The sequence below is a fragment of the Cygnus atratus genome, chromosome 1 (genome assembly GCF_013377495.2).
Source record: "Cygnus atratus isolate AKBS03 ecotype Queensland, Australia chromosome 1, CAtr_DNAZoo_HiC_assembly, whole genome shotgun sequence".
Lineage (NCBI taxonomy): Eukaryota > Metazoa > Chordata > Aves > Anseriformes > Anatidae > Cygnus > Cygnus atratus.
The window spans coordinates 92860572-92885197 of record NC_066362.1 but is presented as its reverse complement, the minus strand read 5'-3'; the positions used below and the strand labels follow the sequence as shown (position 1 = coordinate 92885197).

The 24626-nt window shown below is 40.6% G+C and overlaps 1 protein-coding gene across 1 annotated transcript in view; it reads right to left on the bottom strand.

The window, feature by feature from the left end:
• Positions 1-22686, bottom strand: part of IMPG2 (interphotoreceptor matrix proteoglycan 2) — a 54949-nt gene extending 32263 nt beyond the window's left edge. Inside the window, exons 1-5 of the mRNA XM_035540425.1 lie at positions 22608-22686; positions 21056-21307; positions 9522-9688; positions 986-1017; positions 830-853 (exon numbers count right to left, since the gene is read on the bottom strand). Coding sequence (XP_035396318.1) covers positions 830-853; positions 986-1017; positions 9522-9688; positions 21056-21307; positions 22608-22686 — 554 coding nt within the window. The remainder of the gene's footprint in view (positions 1-829; positions 854-985; positions 1018-9521; positions 9689-21055; positions 21308-22607) is intronic.
• Between the last annotated feature and the right edge of the window lie 1940 nt (positions 22687-24626).

Below are 24626 nucleotides of genomic sequence, written 5' to 3'. Positions count from 1 at the left end.
TCAGACTTTTTTTAAGATGTGTTAAGTGACTACCCCTTCCAGTAAATGAATTACTCATTTGTCATAGCTTCACAGGGTCTGTAAAGCAGGCAACTGAAGCTGCTTATTTTTCAGACAAGTTCAGCACTAGGTTGTTTGGGTTTGAATTGCTCTAAAAATAACCGGTTAGATTAAGTTCTGGGAATGGAGTTATAATAATTTGATCTGGTTTTCCTTCCAGTTCGAAAAGACAAAAATAACAGTTCAAGTTCAGGTTTGCTTTGGTAAAAAGAAGTCAAAATTCAGACTAGTTTTTATTTTTATTCCCTTGTTAAAAATGCGAGAAGCCCACACAGACAACTTCCTTGTGCTTTTAGAGCACCTCTCTCGAAAGTTTTCTGAAAAAGCATTTCAGAAACATTCCCTTTTTTTCTTGCTTTTTGTAATGATGACCAGGTCTACCTTTGGGAAAGGTTCACAATATAACCAGAACACTAACACAATTACTGGGGACACATCTCTTTCCCAAAATAGATTTTCCCCACTAAACCTCTTCAGGTAAATAGCCTGCACATGTGCCCGACTGGCAACAAGGTGATGACATACTTAAGCAAAAGTACAAGCCCCAGATTGACTGGGATATTTTCAGCACATCAAGCATGCTAGGACAGCCTGTGAGAAGTTCACACGCAAGAAAGACAGGATTCCTCCAACATATCGAATACTTTTCTATAAGCCCTTGCACAGGGATGAATTTTGTTCATCTTGAGCTCGTTAATCAACTCCAGCTGCAGCAAGAACTGGAGAAAGGACTGATGAAGAGGCTATTTAAAAAGGGAGAACGACTTACCCACATGACCAATCAGTGCAGGAGCTGACAAGAAAGAAAAAATAAATTAATTTAAAAAAAAAAAAAAAGAGAGAGAAAGGGGTTACAAAATGTCACAACTCAACTCTGCTATTATCTCCAGGCAGAATAAAATGCAAAACAAATGTAGATACTCACCCAGCCATTGCTTCCTTTGTATAGGACAGTTTCTGGAAAACAAAAAAACAGACCCTAATTATATTTGAGAATCAAAAAGTGGAAGGAAGTCAAATGCAGTTTCTTTCCTCCTCTGCACTAAAAGAATGATCTTTTCTTTGTTCTATATTCATTTGTTAGGTTCAAAATTTATTAATTAAGCTTTTGCTGAAAATAAAATGCATTTCCAAAATACAACTGAAACACAGCAACAGATGCTGTAAAGAACATTAGGTTTGTCAGAAGATGCACTGCTTTTCCACATTTTCCTGCAGAAACAATGTTCTCTCAACATAGTGAAGGCTAGGAATGAAAACTTTTTCAGTAAGAGCTCTTAAGAAATACATTATTTCTGCTACTTGTCTATTGATTTAAAACCATCTTTTTCTAAGTACAGTTACAGCTTAAATTAATGTGGTAAGATTAATCTGAACACTTTGCTTAGGACTATACAAGTGACAGGGGTGACATTTTTTCATAAATTGGTGTATAACGGCTAAGGCAGGGCTACACAGTTAACAAATTTTCACCAAAATCCTCATAGCAGTGATGAAATTGGTTCTAGAAAGAGGTCACAGGAGTTTCTGTGGGGTCCCCACAAGAAGTGGAGGAGATCCTGAGCATTCTGCAGTGTAATGAGGGCTGTTGAAGAGCAATGTTGTGTCTTGCTGCTGTTCTAATGTAGACAGAATATAAAATACTTACATGACTGTTGTCCACACAAAATTTCTGTTTCTCACTGCTTTCTGGGGAAAATGGATTGTGTGGTGGTTTATCGGGCTGGCTTTCTTTACACAATCAATGCAGGGCTAATAAAACTACTGGACTTTTAGTATTTTCAAGGAATCATTGCTCCGCATGGTGCCTGTGCTCAGCTTCAGTGCACTGGGATATGCAAGGAAAAGAAAAACTGATTCCCTTTCTCCAAGCTTTTGGAAATTTATACACAAGAAGCAAGTCTTTTAGTAAAAGGTATTTGTTCATTAAAAAAAAGTAGTTTGTAAGTGCTACTGAAAACAAACCCAGTTATTAGGGCCCCCCATTTTTTTAATACCAACAGGTAGTCCGTACTCAGCAGCTGTGCTCCCTAGGCCAGAAAGGCCGCTGACAGCAGAGGTCAGTATAATCCTGATCATTTTGAAGAACAAGACGGAGACTCCCCAGCAAGCGTTATAATTGGCCAAAGCTCTTTTGTGGGGTTGTCTGAGGAACTGGTGGCACCCAGCTTTCTCAAGCCCAGGTCCCAGGACCTACCCAATACGTCTTGCTATTGCAAAATCTTCTATCTGATAAATCGTAAGAAGAACTGACCAAACCTGAAATGCCTCATTATTATTTTATAACAGACATGACACATTTTGTCTCCACATCTACATTTTTTAGGCATCAAATTATTCAGTCCTCACCCAGTTTTGTAGTAAACTAGGAAAGCCTAATACTGCATGAATCGAATGACAGCCTCTTCATGACGTGGCTGGATTATCCTTTAATTCACCTCATTCAGGACAGAATATTCACTCCATGACAAATCACCTCTTTTGTGAAATAAAGTAACTTTGATGGATTACATGCTTTAAATGACTAAATGATCTGTCTTTTCATCATTCTTTCTCAGACAAAATGTCCCACTAGTTTTAACAACAGCTTTGAGAAATAATGGTAAAGATTGTCGCCCTTATATTTGCTTGCTACCTATGCTGTGTAGCTTAATGCAAACAACAAAGAAAACGCACGAACTGCAAGTTACAGATGAGTTGACCAATGAAATATCAGACATCCATTAGAACCCATATGCCACTCCAAAACTTGCAGAGAAATTATCATCTTGCAAATTATGTCACAGGTAAAATCTCAGTTTACAGTAAATTCAAAAGAAAAATACGATTTCAGTACCCACTCTGAAACATAAGATTTTTTGTATAACATTAAATGTATGGTTTTTGTTTTGTTTTGTTTTCTGATTTTTTTTTTCAACTGGAAATGTGCAAATGAAAATGAAGCATCCCCTGTGGCTAAACTGGCACAGTCTGCAACAAGTTGTAGTGATTGCCTTCCTCTCCCTTAAATCTCTAATTTGCATTCCAGTCTGGGGTGAGGGCAAACACTGATACACTTGAGTTTTAAGGCAAATAGGCACCTTTTCCCTCTAATTAGAAGCCAAGAGCTCTAGAGTTCTAGTTTGGGCTTGGTTTCTCACTTAGTACAGAAGAGCCTTTGCCAAATTACCTCGCCTCTCTGACTCAGTTCCATCATTTGCAAGATGGAGTTGCAAACATGCTCCTACCTACCGCAAAAGGATCTGTAGGGATTAATTAACATCTCTACCCTTCGAATACTTGAAGTCATCTATAAATAGTTCCACATAGCAGCGGTAGCCACACCACAGCTTGAAGGCTTGGCTTTTACTCAGTGAAGCTGCCTCTGGCAGATGCTTTGCATAAAATCAGTTCTCCTGAGACACTCATAACACAATCATACCAATTTGTCTAAAGCTGGGAGCTGAGTTTTGTGTCAGTTGCACTAGTGCTTACCCTTCTCAACACACTGCAGTTAGTTTTATATAATGCAAAATTATCACAAAATTATTTAGAGTCCATAGCATTAAATACAGACTAGCACAAACTCACATGCAGTACTGACCAGATGGATGAGCTTCTCTTACGAACCTGCAGAAAAGCAGTTGTATCAGATACTCTTGCCTGATCATAAGAGAGAAACCTTATGCACAGGAGACAAAATATCTTGCTTGGTCTTAAGAGAGAAACCTTATGCACAGGAGACAAAATATCTTTCTTGGAGGCAATTCCAGGCAGAAGAAAAGGGTAGAGGAAATGTCAAGGAGATCTTCAATAATCTCATATTAGTTTAATCCCATCTATGTAGGATTGTACCAAGCATGTTTGATTTAACCCACCTGTACACATCATTTGCCACAGGAATGTCATACCAAGAAATGATTCTTTCTTTGCCTGCCCTGGTTCCCCCCACAGCGTGCTGCAGAATCATGTTCTCACAGAGGCAAGGCCAAGGTGTTAGTCGAGGATTCAAGGAGGTAGATAACAAAGTCCAGAACTGAAGCTAGTGTGAAAGACCAGAATGGATAGCAGTACTCTGTTATCTGTCAGACACAGTCCTGACAGATAGCGTGAAAATGTTGTCTACAGTGAGCAAAAGCAGAGAGAGCTGGAAAGCCTTAGTGAAATAGTTTTAGCCACATCCCACTTGAAGTGAAAGCTAGAGAGCCATGGTAAGGTGTCAGGAGCTAGTTAAAGGTCCAGTCTGTCCAGGAGGAATCAACTGCACAGCACAGGTGAACTCCCAGCATAGAAATGATTCCTCAGTGTGTCTTCGGCAATGCTATCTAGAAACACGATGCAAAACAGGGAGAACAACAACTCCAGATTTGCCAAGGAAAGGTGCTGATCAGACAAGGCTGATGAGGAGGAAGTATTGTTTTTGAGCTCTGCATGCAAAGAGATAAGCATAGGCCTCACAGCTGACAGTTTCTGAACTGTGTCAGCAGTCAAGGGAGACTGAACAGCAAGATTTATGCTGGAACTAGACAAGAGTGACCCCAGAGAGAATTTACACCGAAAGAGTTTTTACTACAGAAAGAGTTTAAGAGAGGAAAAGGAGATGAGGCAAGATTCGCAGAAGGAACTGGGGTTTATAAATTTGCATGTGTGGGAAGTTTTGTGTTTTGTTGTCATTGTTTTATTTTAAAGTTAGAGAAGCTTACATCTTGCAATGCAAGAAGAGCCAAAGTCAATAGGAGAACAGGAGAACAATAAGTGTGGGGATAAGAAAGATGGTGAAAGAAATATGACAGAATGACTCAAAGGAGTGCGATGGAGGAAAATTTTTTGTATCCTTAAGCAGGCAGGGAGAGAGGAAGGGAAGGTGTTGAAAGAACAGCAGAGATCTGCTTTACTTTCAGATTTAGAAGAACCTGGAAATACACTACATAAAGAAAAAAATATTATGGTATCTCAGTCAGTGATCAAAAAGATCCTGGAAACTAATGAAAACATTTGATTAAACAGTAAAAGATACATGGTTAGCAAGGAGGATCAGGCAGAACAGAACAGGCAGAGGAGAGAGAGCAGAAGAGGTCTTTCTGCCTCACAGGAACCTTACGAAGACAAAACCACCTACTGCGTGAGAAGGTCAGAAACTACAGCACTGGGAGACAGCAGTTAAAAATGACTCAGATCAATGGGGTGCTGCCTCCTGTCTTTGAACACAACTCAGAATCCAGGCAGGATCAGATGCCGTTGCTACATGCCCATTTCAGCATGCTAAAGGTGTTTTGCTGTGGTATCCAGGAGCATTTAGTCTGTGCTCCAAACACAGACTGAAATATACAGAGCTGCTGATAGATTGAAACGTACAAATGTACTGCTGAGTCAACACAACTGCAGTTTTTGTTTCCTGGCCTAGGAGCTTTCTGAGCTGACCTTTAGTAACTAATTGCCTCTCATCACTGCTTAGGGGATTCTTTGCTTTCCTGTCTGCCTTTTGGCTTTCAGACAAAGCTGTATTACAAACTCCACTGTCTGTAAATGCTAGAAGAAAACAGAAGAAAAAAAAACACCAGTTTGGTGTTTTGCTCAACCCTAACGCCTTACAGACAAAGAAGTTTGTGTTGTTCTGCTGAGCATCTTGTCTGTAAGACAGGGCACTGGTGGAGACTAGCTTGGGAGCTCACCGCACACGCAGGCCACCTCGACTGCACTCCTGGTGAGCAGATGCCAGCAGTTAAAAGACACAGCAGAAGCACCAACAACTGGCTCACCCTTAATCCTATTTACTATAATAGGCTGCATATGAAAATTCAGACCCCCATTTTCCTTCCATGAGAAAGGTTGCACAGAATTAAAGAAAAACTTTACAAAGAAATAGACAGGGAAGCCAATTCTTACAGCTAAAAGTCTTTCCTTGGAGAATCCCCAGAACACACAAATTCCTCCCTAAAGAACAAGGGAGAGAGGTGTCAAAACAGTTCCCCCAGCTACTCCAGAACTGTTGCATTATTTCTGTAATTTATAAAGCCAAAAAATGTGCCCAGCACCTACATGGGTACCTCATGAAGAGATATCATAGCCCAGCTGTAGACATTCCTATGAATGGCACACAGATTTCTCATTTGGCTGCAGTGCTTCCATCTCACAGCAAAAAGCACATGGCTCTTGGGAAATCCATAGATACTTCTGCTTGCTTTTCTCCCCTCTGAGATCTTTCAAAAACTATCTAAGCTTTTTTTATTAAAGAGTAGCAGAAGTGCTGCCTTCTGAGGCACACCTCCCTTACCATAGAAACCACCTGATGACTGATGAGCATATCCAGCTACATAAGCCTTCACCTCCACCAAATTAGTCAAGCTTCTTTGACTATTAGAGATTGAACATTTTCCTGGAAAAAAAAAAAAAAAAAAGCATGTGACCTGGGACCAGAGCTGCTCTGAGAGCTTGAAATGGAGTTCAGGCTGATAGCAGTAAGAATGTGCACCAAAAGTAAGAGAAATAGAATTGTTCTTTACCTAAACTAACCCACACTGCAGAGGACATTGCAATAGCTACAGGTGTAATTACCAGGGATTCGAGGAAAAGGTAAGAAATAAAACCACAAAGGAAGGCTAACAAAGTGTCATTTAATTGCACCACTCAACACAGAAAGTCTTCACCACAACAAAGTTACCATGAAAACAATCATTTTGCTGAAAGCAAATTTTTTGCTTTATTGAAAGCAAACTCCATTGATTTTTTTTGCCTAATTTTCAGATATGCTGAACTCATTTTGAGAGGGAAAATTCATGGTATGCAGCACTTCTGAAAACTGATCTTCTTGTTACTATCTACCAAAAAACACTACAGAAAGACACTCTAGAATAAAACTGTCAGAAACTGCCAACACACAGAATTCAAAAAAGGTTGCTGTGGCAATAGCCAATATATAACACCAAAAAAAAAAAAAAAGGCAGAAATACTTTGATCAATTGCAGGCTTTAAACTAAACTGTTGAAATTGACCACGGATGATTCACAAGACACAAGAGAGCAAAGGAAGATTAGAAACCAGTATTATTTAATGAAGCACCTAATGGCCAGATGAAGAATTCAGCAGGCTGAAGTGCCACCAACCACGTATGCTGCTTTTCTACAGTGCAATGCAGAAATGATTCTTCCTTTCAAGCAACTGAACTGGTGGACTATTCACACACATCATGTTACAGGGTACTGTGCATGCTGTGAAATGGTGGCAGCCCTTAGGTGAGAAGTGCTTGGTGCTTTGTAGAATCAAGCCTAAGGAATGAAAAAACATATTTGGCAACAGCTAACTAAACAAATGAATGAACATGCTGTAATGAGAGGATAAAAATTCCCACAAGTAAGGCAAAGGCTTGGCCATGTAACGTGGTCAACTCTGCTGATGAAAGCGGCAAGAACGGGATAGGACACAGGGCTTTAGAAAGCGCACCTGGTCCCACAGGCTGAGCTGTGCCCCAGCTCTTAGCAACGCATTAAACTGGAGCAAGCAACTAGCAGGAGGAAGGATATTCTTAAAAGCAAGTCATAAGCGCTTTGGACTTAATATTCTGTTTGGACTGAATATTCTCAGAGCTGCTTTGAAGAGGTTTCCACATTCTGACAAGCACGTTATGCATAAGTGCCTATGAGAAAGAGTGACTCAGTACTACACAGAGAAATTAAATCCACACTCTGACCTATATATTAAAAAATATACCATGGGACCTTTTGAAGCTGGCTGATCTGGGATGGGATAGAGCACCCTCACCTTCAATCTGGCTCAAATTTAAATTGAGTGAAGGTGGTTGTTTTGTTTGTTTGGTTGGTTTTGATTTTTGTTGGTTTTCAAAAAAAAGTCACCTGGTAGATTTGTGACATTCTGTGAGAAACACACTGGTGACAGCATTAAATACCCATTCACACAGACTAGCATCCCATTAGATCAGCCCATATAACAGTCACCTTTTACCAACTATGCTGAAAGCAGATAGGAGGATGAGCAGACTTCTTCCATAATATTGCAAACCAGAAGGGAATATGTCCATCCACAGGAGAAAGGAAACCTAAATTACACTGAAATACCTGAATAAATCATCAACTTTTATCTCTTTCCCACCACAACATTGGGCGATACCCAATAGGTAAAGCAGGAGCAGAAAATTAGATGCATCATCCTAATTTCTTTTAGTAAGTTCCCACTATAGATCACCTCTTTACCGAAATCTTACATAAAGCAATGATACACTTACTATGCACATAAAAAGTTCACATGAATTTCGTGTGTCTCAATCTTTTTGCAGTCTTCTAAGGACAGCAGTACCATAAGACATCACAGAAGCAAACTTTGGCTAGCATCAACCTGTGAAGACTAGTAAGCAGGCTCAGAAAAAAATCTCTTCCCATTAACCACAGCAGTTTTCATACTCACATCCTCAGTGCTCATTCCTAGCACAAGAGTCCACAAAAAAGCAGAAAGGAAAATGTCGGCACATCCATACTAGCAGAACGTTAGTGATTCTATAGGATCATACATTTAAGAGTTCTCATGACTTTCATGAAACTACTCATTCATTAGGTTACAAATATAGGAGAAATTGTAATTTTAAAGAAGATCCATAAACCACCATACACTTCAAGACAGCCTTTTAACCAAAGAAATTAAGATATCTACTTTATCTTAGATGTGTACAAAACTGTTTTATTGTGTAGTAAGGACTTAACTTTAAAATTTAATTAATTTTAATTCACACAAACTCCTTAACAGACATCTTCATATTTCATTTGAGATAGGATTCTTTAGTTTAGCTTAATGCTCCTTTTATTTTCTTTAATCTAAAATAAGCTTGCTTCAACTGAAGAAACAGAATACACCAAGATATCCAGCAATTTATTAAATTCTTTTACACTTGTGCTCTGTTTTTAATCTCTGCAGCTCCCCATGGTGACAATGTTATTCATTGCCTTCATAGGACGTCAGAGTTTTTTGTATGTGTAGCCAGAGTCAGGCTGCAGTGCACAGACATCACAAACCTACAGCAACATACAACATCAAACAAATAATTTCACCATACATCTAAACAGCATCAGAAATTTAGCCCAGAACCTCTAGCTTCAAAGCACCTCTTGAGCTGAAGGCATCCTCGTGTGCAGTTCACAGCAGGGAGCCTGCTACATGCTGCAGAGGGCAATGTGCCACAGCCTGCCTGAGGCTGTGCTGCCTTTTCAGACAAGGATCTGGACATCCTCTGCTTGTAAGAAACACCTATTGAAAGCAATGCTCTCTGCATCATTGTTGCTTTTCCACCAATCAGATCAGCTACAGCTTTGTGTTTGGAACTGATCTCTGAACTACAAACCCAAAAGATGGGAATATTTATGCCTGTATATTTCAGGTGCTCCACACATTGCTGCCTGCCATAAGCCAAGCAGCTTTGCGCAATGGGACAGCATGCCCTTGCTCATGAGAAAATGCCAATGTGGTGCTGCACCTACCTTCACAATCAGACTTCGGTGCTCCTCAGATTGACTGAAGTTCCTGCCCATTTCAAAGATGCTCATTGTTCCTTCCTCACAGAGGCTCATCCAGGTGTGATACTCTTCACGCTCTGGCAGTCTATCCCAGAACGTCTTGAAGACCTCCCAGACTGTTTCCTGACACACTGAAGGCACAAGAAACGTCCAGTGTTAGTACAACAGGAGTGCTTCTGTGGCACAGGAGGTCAGGATAATATGGTCCAAATGCCGTATGCTTTTCAGTACGTTACTATATAGAATACAGTGACTATATAAATGACTTGTAGACGTGTAAGACATTAAATGCATCAACGATGATCTGGTGGATCTTCCACACTCATATTACTTCCCTCCCTGATTTTTTTACTGAAGTAGTTATTTCATTAAAGAAAAAGAGAAGTGAGCAAGAGAGACCACTTGCCTCCTGACAACCATCAAGAACAGCAGTAGTTTGACTGAATGAAACTGCCTTTGATCAATGAGGCAAATATTTAGAAAATTCAGAAATCCAAAATAGTAAGGCAAACATCCTCTCGGAAAGTAGAGATGGATCTTAATTTGTAAAAGTGGTAGTTGCGGTCAAAGCTTTAGAAGCTCAGTCAGTAACAATTCCTTTGGACTTAACTTCACATAGAATTTAAGATAAATTCAGAAGAAAAAAAAACATAATTGCATTAATCATTGAAAAATAAGGCATTATGATGACAAAACAATATAATATGCTAAACCATAAGTCATTCTCTAACCCTATTGCATATATGCACTGAGAAAGAACTGGGTATCTGTGGCTGAACAGACAGCCTGTGAATTAAGGGTTAAATTATCTTGTATGCCAGCTGCTTTAATCTCCCTCTCTTGAATGTGCTCTTCATCAATCAGAGCACTTGGTCACATACCACTTGCTTAAGCAAAAACCTCTCCCTGACCCAGGATAATTGGGAGAGATGAAGATTTATAGGATTTTCCTTGTGTCCTGGAAGAGAACAACGTTAAAAGGAGAAAAACTCTACAAATCACTTGCAGCAGACAGCAGCTTGGAGTAACAGCAGACAAAACTGCTTTTCAGCCTTAATCTGATTTCACTAGTTATATATATACAGTTTGGCAGAGGAGCACTTTGCATTAGGAGAAAGTCTTGACATCATAAGCAAGACCCTAGAGGACAGTGACCACAAATCTATATTCGGAAAGTCATTTTCGTCAATCAGCTTAAAAATATGCTCCAGGCTGCCAAAAGCAGTACCTTACTACTATTTCTTCTTGGTACTCTGTATGCTGAATTCCAAACTGGATTAAATGTACTTGTGTAAAATTTAACAGACAGATCACATGGAAACATCCCTTCCTTCAACTACGAGAGGGACATTTTTCTTACATCCAACGGTTTTATAAGTAACAACCTTAACGAACTGTTTCATGTGTGCTCACACTCCCTTAAAGCTTCACTGATTCTGGTGCTGTATGGCACCATGCAAAAAAAGCTCTTCTCTCCATTCCAAATTTCAGTTTATCAGAGCAGTTAAGACCATTTCTCCACTGCAGAACTCTACAGATATATAATTCTCTCTTATTTCCATACCGCTGAGCACATTCCTGACAGCTTTTCTACATGGAGATTAGCCTTGCAGCTCCTTGACATGAATGAATGAAGAAGAATATGGCCTTCAGACTGAATAATTACCTTTCTGTAATGTACTACTGCCCTAGCACCCCTCCGGCTTCCAGGTAGCTAGCTTTATCTGTGAGGCACAGTAATTGCATAAGGAGAATTGGAGATACTTTCAACCAGTTTTGCTTATGCATCTTTATTAACCAGAAATAAATACCAAGTGCACAAGCATCTGTGTACCCTCTCACATCCCCCCTCAAGCTGTACCGGCTGCCTCAGCAACTGAGGAAGCAAAGGCCATGTTTCCGTACAAGTTTCCACAGACCTCAAGCAATGAACCCATAATCCTGCTCAGGGATTTCTGGATCCTGCTGTAGTATTAATAAGCTCCCTGAAGCAGAAGGACATCTGTAGTATCCCCTCTACCATCCCACTCCTAAGAGCTGTGTGTCCAGGAAAAGACAAAAGGCTAGTTTCAAATCCAGAAGCCTATATAACAGGCGATACCACCCTCTCTAATTTCTTTGTGCGGAACTTGTGCCCTGCATGCTGACTAATGAACTATTACTCCAGGTGCAATGCTGTACAGCAATGTCCTGGTTTCAGGTAGGACAGAGTTAATTTTCCTCCTAGTAGCTGGCAGGGTGCTATGTTTTGGATTAGGATGAGAAGAGCGCTGATAACATGCTGATGTTTTAATTGTTGTAGAGCAATGCTTACACCAAGCCAAGGACTTTTCAGCTTCTCGCTCTGTCCTGCTAGCGAGCAGGCTGGGGGTGCAGCAGGAGCTGGGAGGGGACAGACCCAGGACAGCTGACCCAAACTGGCCAAAGGGGTATTCCATACCATCTGACGTCATGCTGAACAATATATAGGGGTGGCTAGCCGGGGTGGGGGGGCCGGCTGCTCGGGGATAGGCTGGGCATCAGTCAGCGGGTGGTGAGCAATTGCATTGTGCATCACTTTGTACACATTATTACTATTATTATTATTATTGTTATTATTATTGTTATTATTTTCCCTGTCTTAATAAACTGTCCTTATCTCAACTCACAGGCTTCACTTTCCCGTTTCTCTCCCCCATCCCGGAGAGGGAGGGGGGAGGGTGAGCGAACGGCTGTGTGGTGTTTGGCTGCCAGCCGGGCTAAACCACAACAAGCAACAACCCTGAAATGAGATTATTCCCTGTGGCTGGGATAAGTCTTCAGCACGCTACCAGAGAGAGACGAAGCCATGGCAATGCCTTGTGAATAAACTGCAGTGGCACTGTCTAACCCTACAGTTTTCAAACTGCAATAGGCAAAGTACTGCTTTTCCAGTCACAAGTAATAATTGGCAGTAATAGTTTTCCTTAATGCTCTTAAATAAATTTAATTTCTCTTTTTTTTTTTTTCTGTTTTTTTAGTGGATGTGATGAGACAGTACTTTGCCTGAATACAAGCTACTGCTGTATGAACAGTTGCCCCAATCAGCTCCCAATAGATTAAGGATTTGTTGTGTGTCCATTTGCCTGGAATTAGAAACTCCACTCAATTCCAATCCCAAAGACTTCTGTGACATCTGTGGGCTCCGAGCCCATTAATCAGACCTAAGCTGTCGGTATAGGGTCATATTTTTAGGGGAAGGATGAAAGGGGGATGCAGATAAGGGGTCCTCTCTGGCCTTTGTCCTGTCTCAGTGTTTCCACTGCAGCAAACAATAACACACCAGACCACAAGGTGACACCTGAGCCGCTTGTCACACAGTCATGCCGCAGCCTTGCTGACATGCAGTTCATTTTGTCATTGCCCTGTTTATTCCAGCTGACAAGGCTGTAGAGCAGAGGACTGCTTTGCAGGAAAAGTTCGGGTTGCATCGAGCTCAACCCAAGAACCATCCCCAAGCAGGCTTACCCATATGGTGTTCAAGAGCAAACCCATAGCCTGGCTGAGGAAAGGAACAATTTTTTTTCAGTCTTTCTTTCTCATATACCTTGCCCATGTTTTGTAGTTAGATGAGAGTTTCCACTCCAAGCACACAAAAAGACCAGTGCAGTTTCTTCAGTGGGGCCCAAATCATGCTCATATAAAGAAACAAACAGACACGATTCTATCTGCCATCTCTCCTTCAGGTATGTCAAAGAGGGAGCCAGTTCTTATCATGGCATAACTGATGTGGCCACCCAGGGAACTGAAGAGACACCAGCTTCACGCTGTGTTCAGTTCCACAATAAAAGTTTATATCTTTCTTTCCACTTAAAGCCAGAGCCCACCTCCATGGCGGGTGTTGAACTATTTGCTGGCCAGGGAGGTTTATTCAACCTTTCTTATCAACAAATTCCTAAGCACTCCCACAAAAGAAAAACATGTTCTTCATAAGTACATTATAAGCATGCTGAGACTATGTAGACTAAGCTTGGAGCCATAAAATTGTAAACAAAGTTTAAGAGACTCCAGTGGAAGCTTCATCAAATAACTATATTTTACTGCATAAAAAAAAATCATCATTTCATTCACTTCTCTGACCTTCCAGCAACTTGCCATTACCTGTGTCACATATACTATCTATATATTCTGACAGAAAATGAAGCAACTTTTAACTAATATTTAAAAGAACAACTCCGTCAAGCCAAAACAGAAATTTAAGAAAATGAGCATCTAGGAAAAACAGATTTACCAGTACACTTTTTGACTTGCAATGTAACTTTGAATTTAAAATGTAAAATTTTTAAAGATAGAGAATGGAAAAATAATACAGCACCAGAGCTTACAATGAATGGACAGGAAACCAACAGCTCATAATTATGACTGAAGTTGCTTGCTTAATATGATACACTGTGTTAACATTCTGCAACTATTAAGCAAAATAATAATAATTAAAAAAAAAAAAAAAGCCTATTGTACAGGCCTAGATTTTCCCAGGAATTAGGTTTTGAAGACTAGCTGCAAAACCCTTGAAAACAAACCAGCCAGCCCTGCCAGGATAACAGAGGAACAGCTGAGCAGACCCAGCACTTCAATAGCAGACTCAGGGCAGCCTGAGGGCATGGGAGAAGAGCTTGTTTTTACTGCTAGATCTCACTTAAAACTTTCTCTGGTCTGCTACAGGGGTAGCCACAGTCACAGACTACGTGGGACAGCAGCAGCAACATCAGGCCCTGGAGAAGACAGGATTTGTGATCAGGCCTCTAATCCAGGCAAACGATACTGATTAAATCATCATCAAATCGAGATCAATCTTTTCAGGCAGCAAGCTTAGAGCCTTGAAGTTCCACGTGGGTGGGAAGGTAAGCTCCTCTACAAAATGACTTCCTGCATCCCATGGCCACAGTAATAAATAACTTGTATTTTAGTGTTACCTGATTGCTTGGCTACTTTACAATTTCCCTCTGAAGAATCCAACCATTACAAAAATTAGGTTTAGGAGATAAAGAGAAATTCTCCCTGCTATAGAGATGCGATTATCCCAGTCTACAGGAAAGTAAGCAGGTACACAGATGACGTGTGACTGACCGAAATGACAAACTGGAATTCAACCCAAGAACAGAAAACAGATGGCGTGTTCTGCAATTCTTTCCCAGTGTACATTTTGCATACACGTGGTACAATTCCTCAGAAATTAGAAGTCACTTAACTTATCACTGAAATGCAATCATCTTCAAGGTGAGAGAGAGAGCCAAGGCAGGAAAAATAGAAAGAACAGCATGTTTGGCCCATGCCGTTGTGCAAATTTCCACAAAGTGTCATAGGCACCTGACGTAGGCAAGGTCTTCATTCTTAAAGAACGTAACAGGTTTCAATGGCTGCCTCAGAAAGCTGGACATGTAATAAGACCATGTGAGTCTCAGCATATCTCCTCTGAAAGCCAAAAAGTCCAGCCCTTGGAGCTTATCTGCTTGAAATGTAGTGTTTACACTCAAGTAAAAACTTACAAATGATAAAGAATAATATTCTGAAAAGCTAAAGTCAAATTGTTTCAGCCAGAAAGAAAATCCATCTAGGCAGGCTCTTTTCAGTCCTACAAATACGTACAAAGGGGTGAAAAAAAGCTCATTTGAAGTTTCCTTTCCTAAAGACATTATTATTCTTTTCAAAGTCTCCAGGTGAGATCTGTGATGAGATGATCTTTCTGTCTGAAATTCTCCTGTATGGCTACCTCGTATGCACCTGGGCAGGATGCAGCTTCGCTCTGGCTCTAGCTTTACCATCCAGGATGCATTTATCTCTCTCAAATGAGAAACAATTAGCCTATTACATCTCAGCCCATGCTCAGGGATTTCTGAGGTTAATAGGAGGGGCAGCACATGACAGCACTGGGCACCTAGCGGGGGGTAGGGTGGCTTTCTGGCCATTTGTGTAAGTGGGGACTGCTAGAGTTTAATCCCAGTTAAATCCCATTAGTGCTTCTTAAGAGTTGAGTTGTGTACAGCGGCTAGGAGCACTGAATCAGGCAGAATATTCTATTTTGAGGCAACATGAGGACAATTCCTTCTCCTCTCTAACAATGTCTCCACAACCGAGTGGCCTAAAGGCATTGGGTTTTGAGGACTATGGTGACAGGGAGTTTATCATGGTGACAGAAGTTTATCAGCTGAGTATGAGCTATGCACAACATGTGCCAGGGGAGAGGGGAAAAGAAGCAGAAAAGGCTCATGCAGCCAGACTTTTTGATTTATTGCATGCTGCTCTGGCCAGGTAGTCTTTATGAATTTTGACTGTTTACTTTCATCATTATTCAGTACGATTTGAATAATTTGTAATGTGTAAGGTTTCAGCATCAGATTGAAACTTCTCTCTCAACTCTGTCCATGTGCAGAACATAACACTATTTCTACTGCTTCAGTAAATACATCTGAACCAACCCAAGAAATGGGTAGAAAATCTGGATTCTGACTTTACTGTTAGGAGCTCAGTGCTACGCCCAAGATTACCAAATCTAGGGATTATAACCATGCACACAACTTAATTCCTCAGAAATTAATGTTATTCTTTCCAAGTACCAAAATGTCCTTGGCTCCCATTAGCTATGACATGCGAGAATACCATCCATTTCCTTCTTTGGTCAGCATCTTTAAATAGAATCTTTAGGTTTTCAGCTTCATCTGAAGCTCTGGCTGACAAAAACAGGTCTGGCAGAGAGAATATCAGACCTACTCACGTGAAAATATGATGTTAAACAATACACTGAATTGTTTAAGGCAGTGGATCACAGCAGGAAAAAAGGCAAATGCAATTTAGGAATGGTAGCCACCAGAGTAGTTCCATCTCAGACGTATCCAGAACAGCACCAATGTTAACTCTGAACCACGGTGCCAAAACCCAGCATCCTTTGTTTTACCAAACAGGGTGGGAATAACAGCACAAGCCATGCAACCTCACAATTCTTATCTTGTTTCTCTTTTACCACTAAATCTGGTTTCCAAGTCTATTAAAATCCTCAGACATCTACTGGCAACTTATACCAAAGGAAATGGACAGTCAGCATGAGGTGACTGGTCGGTCAATCCCATAGACAGGAGTGGAACAGACAGGCTTTTGGCCTGAGGAAGTATGGCTATCTTTCATATAATAATTTTTATTTAACAGAGGATTGAGCCACTATCTCCCTGTGAGCAGTAAAAACCATCATTCAAACTCAACATTACCATACAAAGAGCACTCAGTATCTGAAATCCACACTGTTAGACTTGCACTAAATCTGATTTATGAAACCTCCAGCTGCCTGTCGGACACACTTTGTGGTCATCACAATAGTCCAGCTACCAACCACCGCTAGATTGACATGATTCTTCCAGCAGCAACAATAACATTGCTACAATTCGAAAGGAATTAACGATTTATTATATATTGTTGCATCTTGCTTTTTTTAAGGCTAAAAAAATCCAGACGTTGTCCAGACGTTGTAGGCTGAAAAGAAGGCGTATGCTGCTAAGCATACAGCTATATGGTGTAAGCACTTGGCTTAAAGCCTATGACAGAAATGTTCGTCAGTCTCTAACACTAATAAAGGTTTTAGCAAGCTAGCAAAAGTAAATAAAGCTATGAGCTACAGCTAGATAATTATATTTCCACCTGTTTCCTTCTAAGGTAGACAGAACAAATGTACCCCGGATAACCAGCACGTGCAAATCTTTTTTTTTCCCCTAACAAGCTCTTATGTCAAAATAGAAAAGAACAGTTCCTTCCATGATAGCCACCCTTTTTTTGTTGTTGTTGTTGTTGATAATAAAACTAAGGAAAGAATAGATTTTATTAAAACCATACTTTCAGAGAAAAACATCTTCTCAGAGAAAGTATGGGATATTGAAGTCATTCCTTACCTCAACGGGTACAGAACAAAAAGAAGATTCTAAATATGCAGACTGAGGTTGGAAAAATCAATAGATTCTGTGTACCATCATACTTATCCCCCTGCAGGGTTGTTTTTCTAATCACCAATACTAGCTGGTTCCTAAGAGCCAAACCGTGACCACACTTTTGCCTAGGACTATTTTGTTGACAGTGCAAACAAAGTCCATCTTATTTTTTTAATCACTGTACTGATTTAGCTAACTAGGAAAAACGTATTTTCAAGAAAAAGCTGGTATATAATTCGACAACACTCAGCAAACAGCTTTACTGTCTATCTGGACTTGTGCACAGTATTTGACACTGTCCCACGTGACATCCATGTCTCTAAAATGAAGAGACGTGAATTCGACAGATGGACAACTCAGGGGTAAGGGATTGGTGGGCTGCTCACACTCCAAGACTCACAGGCAATGGCTCCATGTTCAGGTGGAGACCAGCGATGTGTGGAGTTCCTCAGGGGTCGGTTTGTGACAGGCACTGTTTAACACCTTTGTCAGTGACATGGACAGTGGGATAGAGCGCACCCTCAGCAAGTTTATGGGTGAGGGAGGTGATCGTCCCCCTCTGCTCTGCTCTGAGACCCCACCAAGAGTGCTGTGGTCAGATCTAGGGCCCCCAGCATAAGAAAGAGATAGAACTGTTGGAGCAGGTCCAGAGGAGGGCCATGAAGATGCTCAGAGGGCTCTGTGAGTACCTCTCAGAGTACCTCTCCTGTGAAGACAGGCTGAGGGTGTTGGGGTTGTTCAGCCTGGAGAAGAGAAGGCTCCGGGGAGACCTTGTAGCGGCCTTCCAGTGCCTAAAGGGGGCCTGCAGGACAGCTGGGAAATGACTCTCTGTCAGGGAGTGTCGTGATAGGACAAGGGGTAATGGCTTTTAACTAAAAGAGGGGAGATTTAGATCAGAAGAAATTCTTCACTGTGAGGGTGGTGGGGCATTGGAACAGGCTGCCCAGAGAAGCTGTGGATGCCCCATCCCTGGAGGTGTTCAAGGCCAGGTTGGATGGGGCTTTGGGCAACCTGGTCTGGTGGGAGGGGTCCCTGCCTGTGGCAGGGGGTTGGAACTGGATGGGCTTTGAGGTCCCTTCTAACCCAAACCATTCTGTGACTGTGACTATGAAAATAACAGCACCATCAACTGTCACTTACCTCAGGTGCATTTACTCAGGATGTGATTAACCAAATAGTTCTGATGCAGTGTATTGCTGCTAACAGAATGAAGATGACAGGTTGCTTGAACCAGGCCTTGCCTAACTTGTTGCTAATTAAAGTTCTCTCTCTTGCGGAGATCTTTTTCAGAAGTTTAACATGCGAAGGGTGGACAAAGCATCTCTGCTCAAGAAGTCATTGAGGACCATGGAAGCCAGAAGTCCAGTAGGAAAGCAGAAAGAAAGACTAGGTGGACCTTTGGTTCAACCTAGGATCATTCAGTTTTAAATAAGCTTTTACAACCTAATTTACAGATTTTTCTTCTTTACTATCACTCAGACTTTTGCTTACTTGGTATTTGCCTACATTCCTGTATCACATGTAATTAAGGGGTGACTGCAGTCAAAGTACTTAGCAGGGATTCATTTGGAGCAAAACAAGTAACAGTTGAGTGCTACTGGACAGACATAAACAAGACGCTTGGAAAGCCTGTCAAGCTGCGTGATCAATGTCAATGTCTTGTTCAGGCTGGGCACAACTCATTGTTTGGATGCGGCTCTGATCCCACATAATTCCACTTTGCTCTCCAAATACATTCTTTATGTTTACTTTTACACAGACACTCAGTAACTCCTGGGTTTAATTTTTTTCACTGCTCTGAAGGGAGGAGAAATACAGAATGCATGATTCAAACTATGTGAAGCCAAGCCTCTCATCTCCAACAGGCCTTGGAAGAAGATGTGTCTCAAAAGAAAAAAAGAAAACAAAAAGCCCAACTGACTCGAATATACTTCAAATAACTTTGCTAGGCCTAGATGCATATATACTGTGGCTGGAGGGAAACTTTACCAGAGCGAAGTAAAACTAATACCTAGACAGTGGCAATAAAAGAAGGAAGCTAGGTATCTGCTGCTTTTGCACTGGACCACAACCAGACCTCTGTAATAATACAGACACCATATTCTGTCACTTTAGTCCAGCTGTAATTTTACGTGCCCAACTTTAAAAGGGGCCCTATGTGATCAAAGCAATGCAATATCATTAATCCAAACAAACAACAAATGTCCCAGAGCTGTAAAAATCAGCCCATTTGCTCAAAATTGTTTCTTTAAGTCCCTGTATGGTAGCACGCTGACACTAATAGTCCTCGGGAACTTTATTTGGAAAGAGGAATCTTCACGCAGAGTGTAGCATCATTACCACAGCCAGTGCTGAAAAGACAAGTCTGCAAATGGGGCTCCCACAGCCCAGAAGTGATAAAATGGCTTTCATCTTGTGACTGCTGAGAGAGAGGTATTAATCTAGTGAGCAGAAAGGCTGATCCAGCACTCAAGGTGAAGGTGTGGGACACAGAGATTACGGGCTCAACACCCTGCCTCATCTCAAGCTTTGCTGGAGACTTTAGGCAAGTCATTTAGGGTAGAATTATTGGTCAAAGTGATTTAGTAGCCCACTCTTTATGACAGTTTCATCAGTGATATTAGTATGGTAACATAAGCATTACAGCAATGTGGACAAAAGGCGGTATGATCTTTTTCTTTCTTTTTCTTTCTTTTTTTTTTTTTTTTTTAACAACAAGAAGGCTACATCTATTACGTTTTAATAAATGTTAATTAGAAATGCAAAAACACATCTCTGAAGATGTTTCCTCCACCTTTAAGTGAGAGCAGCTCTTCCCTGTTTAACCGATAGATTAAGGGCAAACATTGTAAGATGCAATAAAGTGTTTGAATGCTACTATACAGAGATGCACAAATGCCAGAAAGCACTTTATTCCAAGGATGTCAGACACAACTGTTAAGATACATCACACTGCTGTAATACCTCAACTCACGAAAGAGGCTGTTACTGAGAATATTTCAGATTTTCAGAACGAACTCTTTCACACCAACTTCTGTATCTTGAAATAAAGGCCTCATCTCTGTTATACACACATGAGATTGGCTTTCTAGGCAAGAGAACAGCCAGCCATAGCCAAAAGTCATGTGCATGAGAGACCAATGTCTCTGACTTGACTCTTTTTTGAAAGATCCCTTTCTGAATTCTACTAGCACTTCAAAAACACTAAATAAAAAGAATCAGCTTTGCCATTTAGCTAACTTGTACCTAGTGCCCACTCTTCTGAGTGTTTAAATTATTCTATGAGAAAGGTTGAACAACTATTAAATGCTAGCTGAGATTTCAGGGACTGAGAGTGATATGAGTGTAGCCAGAAAGTGATATATATATATATATATATATATATATAATTTTTTTTTTTAAGTTCATAACTGCTCTCATAAGGAAGATTATCACAGAAGATTTTTTTTTTTTTTGGGTAACAATGCATTTTCTATCGCATGGCATTATGTTTAAAAGCTTCCTCTATTTTTTATTACAAATAAATGCTATCGGTTTCCAAAGAGATGTATGATCTTCATGCTCACTTACCTCTGAGTCTGAAGTATTTCAGGTGGTTGGCAATAGCCTGTTCAATAGATTCATCAGGGCAGATCTTAACTCCACTGGGAAACAGAATGGACCGCTTCCTTCGAAAAAGCAAATGCCTGTTGACCTGTTCAGCCTCCACGATCCCATTAATCTTTTTCAACTCAGGAGGCAGAGAAGGGCTTGCTAACCGCCAGACACTGAGCTGAGGGGTTGGTGAAGCTTGTTTTCCATCTTTAGCTTGTTTTTCTTCTGCTGTAAAATTGAAACCACATATAAATTTGTGAGATGCAATCATATGTATCTTAATGCCATTGCTCTGATCTCTGAAGGATGTAACTGTTTTATTCTGTTAACGAGCCAAAAGCTATCCATATGACTGTACTATTATAAACAAACTTAACCTCTTTTAAAGAATCCCATCAAATAATAACACGCCCTAGCCCCGTGAATGCTAATGTTTTGCGTTTAACTTCCCTTTTGCGATTTGGATTAAGCCAGTGGGACTATACTTGTCAATAAGCAAGTGCTTGAAAGTTTCAGGGCAGGGAATGGAAGACATAATTAATTAATGAAAAAGTCCCCTTATTCCATACATTCTTTCCACACTTACAACCTATGCATTAAGAAAGCTGCCTGAACTGACAGCAAGCAAGTTCACCTTCTATCATCATACAACAGGTGCCTACTTGACTGGAGGGGAGGGAGTGGGGGAGGAAAAAAGGGCTTTAGCTTTGTAGCTCTTTCAAAATTTCCTCTCATGTGAATTGTTCCACATCACTTCAGAGGAAACTTTACACCTGAGGGGAGAATGTGTCTGTTTAGTTTTAGTCTGACCACCTAATCGTCTAACCTCCACAGACAGCTGATCTGAAATTAGTGAATTCAAACTTCCTGCTTCAACTGTTTCCCAAGAAAACAACTGAAAAAGAATCGAAATTAATAATTAATTACAGAAAGAACAGTAGTAATTGTACGGCATTTTTCACCCTGCAGATTATGACTTCATTCTGCAACTTCAAAGTCAATACCACCTTTGACTTTGATGACCAAAAGATGATTATTATTTTGATGCTAAATTAATAATCAGCTCTAAAGCAGAAGGTCACCACCAGATGGTATGTTGGAGGGAGAAGGGAACATCAGACAAGGTCACTAAGGCAAAACTCCAATCTTTACCCAAACTGACACATCTTCATTGTCCATGTAAAGGAGATAGAAGTTTTTTTTGTTTGTTTGTTTGTTTTTGTTTAATACAAAATTACTAAAGAAAAAAGCACCAAATAGAAAACTCGCTTATCATTATTAAAGTCTCTCAAAGTTGGGAAAACTCACATCCTGTACCTACATTCTGCTCTTAAAACAACAGTCATCTCTTTCGGAAATCACTCTAAGAACTCTGTATCTACACTGGTGTCACAGCACAGATTTGAACAAACATTTTTCTGTATTAGCCTCCTTCAGTTCAATTAAGAGACAGATATTTTTATTTCTATATATTGCTATAATAGGTAGAACCTTGAAAACAAGAATATAAAGAAGATTTCTGCATTACCTGCAACTGCTTGAAGATCTCCTTTAACCATTCCCAAAACCAAAAGGAAGAGAGAGATTTTCCAAAGGAAGGCAAACATACTTATTTGTGTCCGAAAACCAATAGGCAAGGATGAAAATAAAATCCCTTTTAGCAAAGAGCTGTTGTCTTTAACGTCTCCTTGAAACAACCAAGAGCATTACCTGTCTTGAAAGTGTCTTGATGTCACGTATAGTTATCTTTGGAAAAAACATTAGGTAAAAAAATAAGACATCCTGGGAATGATCTTTTCAAGGAGAGTATTGCACTTCAGTGAAGAAACAAGGAAAGGTGATGGAAGTAAACACCTCGGAGCTAGCAGATGGACTGAGACAATTTTTTAATTTTAATCTGGCCAGCTAAGCTCTTTACCAGAGCTTGTCATACCATTAACAGACGGTCCAAACAAGGACAGCACCTTTCACACTTAATTAACCGTGTTTCTTCCTTGGCCCTTCAATTTCTGTCCATTTTTAAAATCCAGCTGACCACAAAACATCAATGTGAGCACACTACTCTCCAGCAGGTCTCAGTATGCTTTATCTTTTGCTTGTACAATTATACGTATCTAAAAATGCAGCAACTTGCTTTAGCAATGATGCTTATGTGGGTAAGACTGAAGCAATCTTTCCGTAGGTTTTTGCTGGTGACAGAGGTAACACAGCCCTGTTGCCTGAGTCCATGCTAGGAAATCTTGTGCTGCTACCCCATTGTTTTTTGCATCCCACAATATCTGCTTCCCCCAGGATAAAATCAGGGCAAATCGCGACTCTTTCATTTCTGTTCAGATATAATCTGAGATGAGCATTAAGAGCAGATTTGTGCTGATACCTCAAGAGACAATCAGTTATGAAGAGCTGCAGAAAGGACACAGGGTGTAGGAAAGCAGCAGCACTTTCAGCTCCCTCTTGTCCAGGCGTCAGCTCCTTGTGGAAACGTGTACAGAGGCCAACCCGCAATGGCAGACAGCATTCAGACCACTACAAAAAACGTGTCAGGGCTGCCTCCTGGATGGCATTACCTGGAACTTGCTGGTTACTGCATTCAGATGTATCTGAGCTAAGAGCTGGCTTGACTGAGGTGACTTTTTGGCAGTGGTTTTGCATAAATATTTCAAAGGTGTATTCCCAAGGCTTCTCAGATGATGGTCTGCTGAGCATTCGCACGGGTATAGAGTGCTGACTCCTCTGTTCTGGCTGCTCTGCTGAACTCTAACGATTCAGGTAACACTGATAATCCCTGACATTACAAACAGGACACTCACAGGAATCAAAGAAAACCACACTTTTAGACTCTGTCTTCTGACATCTAACAGACTTTGGCTGATATTTTCAATACCAAAAAAAAATGCTTTTCCTTTTTTTCACAGGACTACTGAACTACACTTTATATTAAACCACTGAGCTGTTCTGACACCCTCGAACAGTTTTCTTAGAATCAGACATTTCATATGTATCAAACCAGCACTCTTCACCCTGGCTGGCTCTGTTAAGCTTGCTACACAACCGGCAGCAGCAGTACACGCACACTACATCACACTGAAACTGTAAATTGAACAGTCCCTATGAGGCAAGGCATAGGAACAGTGCTGCTTTCCTGTCCATAAACTGTTTCTAGGTCCTGCTGAGCACCTGTAGGTAAAAAGAGCAACTTTTGAGGCTAGTTTGGGTCCCTGTACTACAATGTTGGATTCAGCAACACACACCAGCCTCTTTTTAATCCTCTGCAGATATGGGTGCTTTCAATGTCGTGACTGCCATTGCTTCCATTACCCTGGGAAAATGCAAACGATCAAGACTAGAATTACTTTACGTATTTACAAAGGCTAAGGGTAACTTATCTCAAGAAAGCATGATAACTAATCCATTTAGAGAAAATTCTCAGAATGCGTGAACTTGAGTAAGAATATGAAAACCAGTACAAAGTTTTCCTGGAGAGTTTTCATATTTAGTGTTGCTGGCTTTTTCAGCAACAAAGTACTCAAATGCAATCAGAATTTGG